Raw genomic sequence first — 11086 nt, forward strand, 5'->3', positions numbered from 1 at the left:
GATGTGGCAGTACCCTGACTGGCACGTTGCAAGCTAGCTTACCGGTGCACAGGCCTTTTGCCGTGCGTGCAGGGAATATCTGCGTAGGCCTGTTGCGTGGACGATGCACGAGGTTACGCGCAGGTGACCCACCTGCGCGTGATAGGACGCACGCAGGTCCTGACCCTGCGCCGTGCGGGCGGACGGGTCGTGCACACGTCTTGCGACTACTGTGCATGCATGTTACACACGAACAGTGCCCATCACTCGTGCAGGCAACCAGACTTCTTGCGTGATTTTTCTCGCGGGATTTTCTTTCTAATTCGTCGTCTTTCGATTTGTTTCTCAATTTCATATTTAATTTAAATGGGTTAGAATAAAATTATTTAAAATAAAATAAAATAATTAAAATAAAATTAAATAAAAGTCAACCAAAATTACGAATTACGCTAAATATTAAACAATGTAAATTAATTAAGTTTAACATGGCCAAAGGCTCGAATAAATAGGGTTTCCAAATTACTTTAGTACAATGATGGGCGGGGGTGTTACAAGCAATCCCTATAGTTTGTGACTTCTTGGATTTTTTTTAATAGAACTGCCAGATCTTCCTCCCCTATGAGAAGTTGAATTCTCCATCAACTTAGTCCCTGAAGCACAATTTATCTCAAAAGCCACCTGCTCGATGGGCTGAGCAGAGGTCTTGGAGTTAGGACGTTAGATTGCAACATTTAGAGCGAAGAAGTTTATTGACCAAGTCACTCTTCTTAGAGTGCTCCAGTACTATTTGCAAAGAAGAAGGATGGAACCCTCAGGCTCTGTGTTGATTATTAAAAACTAAATCAAGTCACCATTAAGAATAAGTACCCTCTACCCCGTAATGACAATCTGTTTGACCAATTGTAAGGAACATCTGTCTTCTATAAGATTGATCTCAGATCAGGCTACCACCAGTTGAGAGTTAAGGCAGAGAATATTCCTAAAATGGCATTTCGCTATAGATATGGTCAGTTTGAGTTCAGGGTCATGCTCTTTTAGGTTAATCGATGGCCCTGTTGCCTTCATGGATCTCATGAATATAGTTTTCAAGCCTACACTGGATCAATATGTTATCATTTTCATTGATGACATCTTGGTATATTCTAAGAGTCTTCAAGAACATATAGTTTACCATGCTCAAGTGTTGGAAACCCTTCATTCGCGCCGACTTACGCCAAGTTTAGTAAAGACTCATTTTGGTTGGACCTGATTTCTTTCCTTGATCACATAATTTCTAGTGAGGAAATTTTTATTGATCCTTTCAAGGTCAAGACTTTCATTCATTGGAGCCAACTGACCAATATCATAGAAGTTTATAGCTTTTTGGGACTTGCAGGATATTATCAGTTATTCATCAAGGATTTTTCCTGTGTTGTGGCCCTTTTAATTAGTCTCACCAGAAATATTTTTTTCTTTAATTGGGATGAAAAATGGGAAGAAAGTTTTGTTGAGCTTAAGCATCGACTCACCACTACTATGGTGTTAATCCTCCCTAATAACATTGGACAATTTCAGGTCTTCTGTGATGCATCTCATGTTGGTCTGGATGTATACTCATACATCATAGCGGGTAGTGGCATATGGTTATAGGCAACTGGAGCCACATGAGTGTAATTACCCCACACATGACCTCGAGGTTGCCGCCATTGTCTTTGCCATGAAGATATGGTGCCACTATCTGTATAGTCAAACTTTTGAAATCTACACTGATCACAAAAATTTGAAGTATCTGTTTTCCCAGAAGGAGTTGAACATTGGATAAAAGTGTTGGACGACTCTATTGAAGGACTACGACTATAAGATCCTGTACCATCTAGGTAAGGGTTGCAGATACTCTTAGCTAGAAGGAATTAACCATGTCGGGCCACTTGTTGGCTTCTAGCTAGAGCATGCTCGAGATGATTCAAGGTCTCTACTTGAACCATTATGGAAATGATGCATACCTTGCCCAGATCTGGATCTAGTTCACTCTCTTCGTGAGAATTTAGGAAGCCCAAGTAATGGATCATGAGATTTTGAAGCACACCGACAAGTTTACCTCCAAGGAAATCTGTGACTTTAGAATAACTGATGATGGGTTATACAAATTCTAAGATTGGATATGTGTACCTAATGACCCCAATCTTAGATAGGATGTTCTGAAGGACGTTCATGCATCTAAGTTGTCCATCCACTCTGAAAGTACCAAAATGTATCAAGATCTGACGGGCCATTATTGGTGGCCTAGTATGAAGAAGGATATTGTTGAGTATGTCTTTCGGTGTCTCAATTGCCAAAGGATCAACGCAGAGCATCAGAGGCCTAGTAGTCTTTTGCAAGGTCTCTCCATCCCCAAATAGAAATGGGAGCACGTGATGTAACACCTCGCACCTTTGCGCTTCATGTGGTTTTAAGACTCCATTTTATTTTGGCCTTTGGCCATTAAACTCTTATATGGTATAATATTATTTTATTTTGAATTTTCGTTATTTTTTCCTATTTTAAACTATTATTGAAAATTTTATTACCATATTATTTTAATTTATTTTTTAAAAAAAGCATTCCAAAAAAAAGAAAAACTTCAGGAAGAAAAAGAAAATGAAGGAGAAGTGAAATGTCACGGGACGGCCAGCCCACAAGGGCCTGCTTGCATGCCCGTGGGGAATTGCGTGCGTGCTATGCGCCCACGTGCACAAGCACCAGGCCAGCTAGACGTGTGCATAGGTACACGTCCCATCGGCTAAGGCGCCCATGTCGCGCCCAGTCTGCACGCGGCTCAGCGTGTACCTAACGTGCAGATCTTGCATACAGACACGTCGCATCAGTGTAGGACAGCCTGCACCCACATAGACCTCACCCTGTGCGGACGTCAACACATCTTCTGGGTGCACAGAGTAACTTGTGACACAATAGACTTAGACAACGCACGTGGCACCTTGAGCCCCGTGCGCTACCCTTTGGGAGCTGTGCAATGATGATGGCATCATTTTCTCTCTCCTCATGGATTTGTGACACTTGTTGCAAATCTAATAGTTCTCTTTTTCTATAAATAAGGGCCTTCTCCATTAATTATTCCTCACCCATTTTCATTGTCAAGACCGAAATTTAAAAGAGAGAAAGTTAGAGAGAGAAAAGAGGAAAAGGAGAAGAAAAAGGGGACTAGCTTACAAAGGGGTCGTCAATAATTGGTAAGGGATTCAATATTTTCTCACACATTCTAAGAGGTATTTCTAGATAAATATAAAAGTGAATCTTTATTTCATTGCATGATTTTGAGGGTGTGATGAGTTATTAATTATACATGCATTGTGAAAAGGCTTAGATTGTTATTTCACGAATAAAATTGAAATGCAATTGAAACAAGAAGGGATTGTATGAAATTGTAAACATGGCATGAGAACATGAATGGATACATAAAGTATAAATTAATTCGTTATACTATTTTATCTACTTCTGTTGTCCCCATATTTTCTAAAAAGACATGGGATGACCATTCCTTGTCAATAACAGCGTGAAAGCGCATAGGAAATCTTAGGACCACTGTGGAAAAGTACGGTCATGGTTATAATCTTTAGGACCAAAATTGTTGGCATAGCCGTGGTCATAAATCGTGCTATAATGTGGTGAGCCGTAAATCTGCTATGGTGTGGCAAACCATAAATCAACTATGGTGTAGTGAGCCGTAAATCTGGTGTGGTTGAGCAAGCTGTAATTTGCTGACAGTGATATCACAGTGATATTTGGGAGTTCGTATTAGCCAGTAGATAAAAATTCACGATGGGCTTCGCACGAAGTATGGTAAAAGACTTAATAGTGATTGTATTGATTTGTTTGATTTTCTCTCTTGGTGCATTATCTGTTGCAATGGTAAGTGGAGAAAGGTACTTCTTAAACACTTATACTTTTATAAAATTCTTGGTTATGTGAATTTAATACTGCATGCCTTACTGAGTTTCATAGAACTTACCTTTTCTATCTTGAGCCCTCCCATATGACGTAGGAGAGGATGTTTGTTATGAGTTGTTTGCTGAGTTACCTCTTAAAGCTTGCTTAGATCCTGTGGATTCATGATCGTTGACAAGTGCATGTCTCGTTCTGCACTCTGATGAGTCTATTTAAATAATGGAAGAAGTGGCCATCCTTTTGTATTTTGTATTTTGTTGCCACTTCTGGCATCAGTTGTATATGTAATTGGGAACTCATATATTTCGTGAGGGATTTTATATTAAAAAATTTCCACTGCATATATTCTATTTAATGCACTTATATTCTACATCGATATCTGGCACGCTTATGTTATAGTCAATATTGGGGATGTCACAAGTGCTACCAGAGCAGAATCCACAGGAAAATCCCTTACACTGAGAGTTAGGAAAAATCTTAGAGTATAGAAAACTTCTTTCTAGACAGTAATGGGCAGGATGTTACACTCCTATTTCAAGTGCAGGACTACAGAACATCTGGTGAAGGATTGCCCACTGAGGCCCAAGGACCTCACCAAACCTATTGCCCAGGGACGTGTATACCACCTGAATGAGCCTAATGTTCCTACCACTCTTGCGATTATTCAAGGTATGCTTTTTATTCATAATACCACCGCATGTGCTTTAATTGATATAGGTGCCGCTCACTCTTTCGTATCTTGTAATTTTACTTGTAAATTAGATCTTAGGTCAGAACTCTACGAAAGATTCTAGCTCTAGAGACACCCTCTAGGGGACTATTGGAAGCCTTTTATATATATGAAAATTGTAAAGTAAATGCCTTAAAGAAAGAACTTATTGTAGATCTAATACTATTAGACTTTTCTAGGTTTTATGTAATTCTAGGTATGGACTGGTTAGAAAAATATAGCGCAATTATTAATTGTGAGACTAAAATTGTAAAACTACATTCACTTAGGCAGTAATTTTTTTTGTAAAAGTTACAAATAAAGAGTGTTTTCCTTCAAAAATTTTCGTTGCTTTGCTCACCTTGTCATGGACAAGAATATGGATTATGACCCGATAATTTCTTTAATCCCTACTATATACAATTTTTCAGATGTCTTTCTATAGGAGCTACCAGGCCTACCTCTTGAACGGGAGATAGAATTTTCAATTAATCTGATTCTAAGTACCTAGCCAATTTTGAAACCCCCATATTGCATGAGCTGTGTAGAACTTGCAAAATTAGAACACTAGCTTTCTGAACTATAGGGACTGAAGTTCATCTGTCCCTGTCATTCCCCTTGGAATGCGCCTGTCTTATTTGCCAAGAAGAAGGACAGATCCCTCTGCATGTGCATTAACTACCGTGAATTTAATCAGGTGACCGTAAAGAGTAAATACTCTTTACCCCACATAGATGATTTGTTCGACTAATCACAGTGTGTTTTTGAAGATTGATCTTTGGTCAGGCTACCATTAGTTAAGAGTGAAGGAAGAGGACATTCCTAAGATGACCTTTCGCTACAGGTATGGCCAATTTGAGCTTAGAGTTATGTCTTTCAAATTGACCAATGCCCCCGCAGCATTTATGGACTTAATGAATAGAGTTTTTTGCCATGCACTTGATCAACACGTCATCATCTTCATCGATGACATTTTAGTGTACTAAAAAAGCCCAGAGAAGCATGCCGATCATTTGACCCATATCATGATCACTCTTCGTAAACACCACCTCTATGCTAAATTTAGTAAATTTAGTAAGTATTCCTTTTAGTTGAATCATATATCTTTTCTTGGCCATGAGATTTCCGGTGATGGAGTTTCTGTCAATCCTTCTAAATTCGAGGTAGCAGTGACTTGGAGCTAGCGAACCAATGTCGCCGAGGTCCGTAGCTTCTTGGGTCTGGCCGATTATTATTGGCATTTTATCGAAGTCTTTTCTAAGATTGCAGCCTCTTTGACTCACCTTACTAATAAGGGAGTAGTCTTCTATTAGGACAAGGAATGCAAAAAATCTTTTATGTAATTGAAGCATCGACTCTGCACTACTTCAGTGTTGATCTTCCCCGATAACACAGGAATGTTTCAAGAATTCTGTAATGCCTCTCATGTTGGTTTTGGTAGTCGTATATGGTTCTAGACAGCTTAAAATTCATGAGCGCAACTACCCTACTCATGACCTTAAGTTGGCTGCCATTGTATATGCCTTGAAGATTTGGCGTTATTACCTCTATGGCCAAATCTTAGATAGCTACACCGACCACAAGAGCTTGAAGTATTTATTTTTGCACAGAGAATTAAACATGAGACAAAGGCACTGGATTGATTTGTTGAGGGATTACGATTGTAAGATCCTTTATCAATCTGGTAAAGGTAATGTAGTCGCTGATGCCCTAAATCGGAAGGAATCAGCCATGTTGACCCAGATGATAATATCTAGTTAGAAGTTATTAGAATCAATGTAGTCTCTCCGTTTAAACCATTATGGTAATGGTGCTTACCTTGCCAAGATCTAGGACCCACTAGATATTTTTATAAAGATTTAGGAAGCCTAGTCTATTGATCTTGAACTCGTACAAAATCTCAATAAGTTCACCTCGGATGAATTCTCTGGTTACATGATGTTAGACTATGGTCTATACCGGTTCCAAAACCTTATTTAGGCTCCTCCTACAATCTAGGAAGATGTTCTTTAGGCAGCTCATGCATCCAATGTCTATCCATCCAGGAAGCACCAATATGTACCATGATTTGAAGCGTTAGTACTAGTGGCTATGAATAAAGAGGAGCATTGTGAATTATGTCTTGGTGCCTCACTTGTTAGAGGGTTAAGGTTAAACATTAGAAACCTGGTGGGTTGTTGCACAATCTTTAAATTTTAGAATGGAAGTGGGAACACGTGACCATGGACTTCATCACTTCTCTACCATGGACCAATAATGGTTGCGATACAATTTGAGTCATTGTGGATAGATTGAGCAAGACGACCCATTTTTTTGCCATCAAAACCACCGATCCTGTAAGTAAGTTAACTCGTTTGTATGTTGGCTAAATTATTCGACTTCATGGTATACCCTCCTCCATTGCGTTGGATAGAGATCCCTGGTTTATTTCTCACTTATAGGACAGTTTTTAGGAGGCCCTAGGCACCAACTTGCATTTCAGTAATGTTTATCATCCCCAGACTGATTGACACTCAAAGTATACCATTCAGACATTAGAAGATATGTTGTGTGTCTATATTTTGGATTTTAAAAGTAATTGGAGTAAGCAGCTTCCTCTCTGTAAGTTTGTCTACAACAATAGTCACCACTCTAATATCTGTATGGCTCCATTTGAGGCTATTTATGGTAGGCCATACAAATCCCTTACCTGCTGGAATGCGATTGGGAACAGGCAGTATTCAAGGACAAACTTCATCCAAGAGACTATTAACAAAGGGGATCTCATCTAGAAGAACCTCTTCACTACCCAAAATCGCTAGAAGAGTTATGCTACCAACCATAAGAGACCTTTAGAGTTTATTGTTGGTGACTAGGTATTTGTTAAAGTCTTTCTGTTTAAAGGAGCGATGAGGTTTAGGAAGAAAGGGAAGCTGAGCCCTCGATATGTTTGCCCTATAGAGATTTTAGAACATGTTGACCCTATGGCATACCGTCTTGCTTTGTCCCGAGAGTTCATTGGTGAGCATGATGTCTTCCATATCTCCATGTTAAAAAGGTACCACCCTAACCTTTATTAAATTATGCCAATTCAGGAAACTTCTATCAATTCAAACTTGGCGTATACGGAGTACTCGACAACGATACTAGGATGGATCGATAAGGTGTTGTGCAATAAGAGAATCCTAATGGTGAAGGTTAAGTTACAACACCACACCCAAGAAGAGGCTATGTGGAAGTTGGAAGATGAAATGCAGAAGAAATTTCTGCACCTATTCACAACAATTTTGGAGGACCAAAATTTTTAAAGTTGGGGGGAATGTAACATCTCGCACCTTTGCACTTCATGTGGTTTTAAGACTCTATTTTATTCGGGCATTTGGCCATTAAACTATTATGTGGTGTAATGTTATTTTACTTTATTTTATTTTAAATTTATGTTATTTTTCCTATTTTTAAATATTATTAAAAAAATTATTATCATATTATTTTAATTTATTTAAAACAAAGTGTTCCAAAATGAAGAAAAATTTAGGAAAAAAAAGAAAACAAAAATGAAGTGAAATGCCGCTGGAAGGCTAGCCCACGTGGGCTTGCCTGAACACTCGCGCAGAACTACCTGTGCACTTTGCGCCCATTTACACGAGCACCAGGCTAGTTCGACGTGCGCGCAGGCGCACGTCCCGTCGGCTAGGGCGCCCATGTCATGCCTAATATGCGTGAATATACGTATGTCGGGTGCTTGGCTCAGCACGCACCAAATGCGCGAATCTCATGAGCAGACTCGTGGTATTAGACGCGTGGCTCTGTGTGCGCCTATGTGACGCGACAGTGCAAGATAGCCTACATGGGTGTCAACACGTCGTCCAGGCACACAGAGTAGCCTGCGTGTACTACAAACTTAGACATCGTGGGTGTTACCTCGAGCCCCGTGCACCGCCTCTTAGGAGCCGTGCCTCCTCATTGGTTGGTTGATGTGGATGATGTAATGATGACATCATTATTTTCTCTCTCCTTAGGGATTTGTGACACTTGTCGCAAATTTGATGATTCTCTTTTTTTATAAATAAGGGCCTTCTCCATCCATTCTTCCTCACCCATTTTCACTCTCAAGATAAAAATTCTTGAGAAAGAAAGTTAGAGAGATAAAAAAGGAAAAAGAGAAGAAAAAAGGGACTAGCTTACAAAGGGGTCATCGATAATTGGTAAGGGATTCAGTATTTTCTTGCACATTCTTAGAGGTATTTCTATATCTATATAAAAGTGAATATTGATTTCATTGCATGAATTGTTGCATGATTTTGAGGGTGTAATGAGTTATTAATTATACATGCATTGTGAAAAGGCTTAGATTGTTATTTCGTGAATAAAATTGAAATACAATTGAAACAAGGGATTATATGAAATTGTTGACATGGCAGGAGAGCATAAATGGATACATAAAGTATAAATTAATCTGTTAGACTATTTTATCTACTTTTGTTGACCCCACCTTCTCTGGAAACATGTGAGATGACCAATCCCTGTGGATGATTGTGTGAAAATGCATGGTAAATCGTAGGACCACTGTGGCGAAGTACAACCGTGGTCATCTATTCTTTAAGACCACAGGGGTCGCCACGATGGTAGTCGTAGATCATGTTATGGTGTGGCGAGTCATAAGTCTGTTATGGTGTGGCTAGCCACAAATCAACTATTGTGTATTAAGCCACAAATCTGCTATAGTTGAGTAAGCCATAATTTGCTAATAGTATCACCACAGTGGTAGTTGGGAGTTCATATTAGCCAGTAGATAAAAAGTCATAACAGACTTCATGAGAAGTATGGTAAAAGACTTAATTGATTGTTGACGAGTACATGTCTCATTTCACACTCTGATGAGTCCATTTACATAATGGAAGAAGTGGCCATATTTTTGTATTTTATATTTTATTTCCATTTTTTATCTTAGTTGTATATGTAATTGGGAACTCATACATTTTGTGAGGGATTTTGTATTAAAAAATTTCTGCTGCATATATTCTATTTAATGAAATCTTATTCTATATTGGTATCTTGCACTTTTATGCTATAATCAGTATTGGGTATGTCACCCGTGACCATGGACTTCATCACCGGTTTTCCGAGGATGAGTTCATATCGTGACGCTATTTGGGTCATTGTGGACAGACTAACTGAGTCTAGCCATTTCCTTGCAATCAAGGCTATAGACTTGACTAGTAAGTTAGTTCGGTTATATGTTGAGGAGATTGTTTGACTCTACAGTGTCCTTACTTCCGTTTTTTCATACAGGGATCCTTGTTTCACCTCTCATTTTTGGGAAAGTTTTCGAAAAACTCTTGACTCTAGCTTATATTTCAGCACTGCTTATCACCCACAAACTGATGGCTAGTGAGAATGGACCATTTAGATGTTAGAGGATATGTTGCACGCTTGTGTACTGGACTTTGGTGGCAGTTGGGATCAACACCTTCCCCTATGCGAATTTGCTTATAACAACAGTTACCACTCTAGTGTCAGTATGGCTCCATTTGAAGCTCTATATGGTAGACCTTACGATCTCCAACATATTGGAATGAAGTTGGGAATAATCATCTCCCTGTATTGAATTATGTCCAAGAAACTATTAACAAGGTTGATGTCATTTGAAGGCACCTCATCACTGCCCAGAGTCATCAAAAGAGTTATGCTGACAACTAAAGGAGACCTTTGGAGTTTGCTGTTGGTGATAGTGTTTTCCTCAAGGTCTTTCCATAGAAGAGAATAATGTGGTTTGAAAAGAGAGAAAAGTTGATTCCATGCTTTATTGGACCTTTTGAGATCATAGAACGTATAAGTCCCATGGTGTACTGCCTTACTTTGATCTTGGAATTTTCTGACCTACATAATATATTCCACGTCTCCATGCTTACAAAGTATCAGCCTGATCCTTCTCACATCATCCCACGTCCAAGGGCTCTTATCTATTCGGCTATGGCTTATTCAGAGTATCCTGCTGAGATCATCAATAAGACAGAGAAGATTCTACACAACAAGGAGATTCCTATGGTCAAGGTGTTATGGCAGCATCACACTCTAGAGGAAGCGATGTGGGAAGTAGAAGAGGAAATGCGAAATAATTTTCTCGAGTTATTTTAAAAACTTTTCAATTTGAAGGACCAAATTTTTATAAGGTGGGGAGAATGTAACACCTTGAACCTTTTTGCTTAAATGAAGTGTCAAACTCTATTATTTTGGGCCTCTTGGCCATTTAATTTATGTCAGTATTTGGAATTATTGGTGTTTTACTTTAAACTAATTTTATAATTATTATTTTGAATTTATCCTAAATTTATCTATTTTAAATTTAATTTTTATTTTGATTAAAAATATTTTTAGGAAAAAGAAAATGAGGAAAAATTGGAAGAAAAATTGAAAAATGAAAACGGGGGAAAAATCCCCTAGTCCCGTGAGAAAGCAGCTCGCGAGCTCGCACGCCTACATGCGCACTCATAAGAG

At 38.8% G+C, this 11086-nt stretch overlaps 1 protein-coding gene across 1 annotated transcript; it reads left to right on the top strand.

Annotated features, from left to right (window-relative positions):
- The first annotated feature begins 982 nt into the window (after positions 1 to 982).
- LOC148253810 (uncharacterized) lies at positions 983 to 10726 on the top strand. Its single transcript, XM_088220502.1, has 8 exons — positions 983 to 1114; positions 1534 to 1601; positions 4445 to 4569; positions 6051 to 6299; positions 7493 to 7609; positions 9667 to 9839; positions 10139 to 10222; positions 10346 to 10726. Exons 1-8 carry the CDS (start codon positions 983 to 985, stop codon positions 10724 to 10726), a joined length of 1329 nt encoding a protein of 442 aa, XP_088076628.1.
- The last annotated feature ends 360 nt before the right edge of the window (positions 10727 to 11086 follow it).

Source organism: Carica papaya, chromosome 5, assembly GCF_054855325.1.
Source record: "Carica papaya isolate Zhongbai chromosome 5, ASM5485532v1, whole genome shotgun sequence".
Classification (NCBI taxonomy): Eukaryota; Viridiplantae; Streptophyta; class Magnoliopsida; order Brassicales; family Caricaceae; genus Carica; species Carica papaya.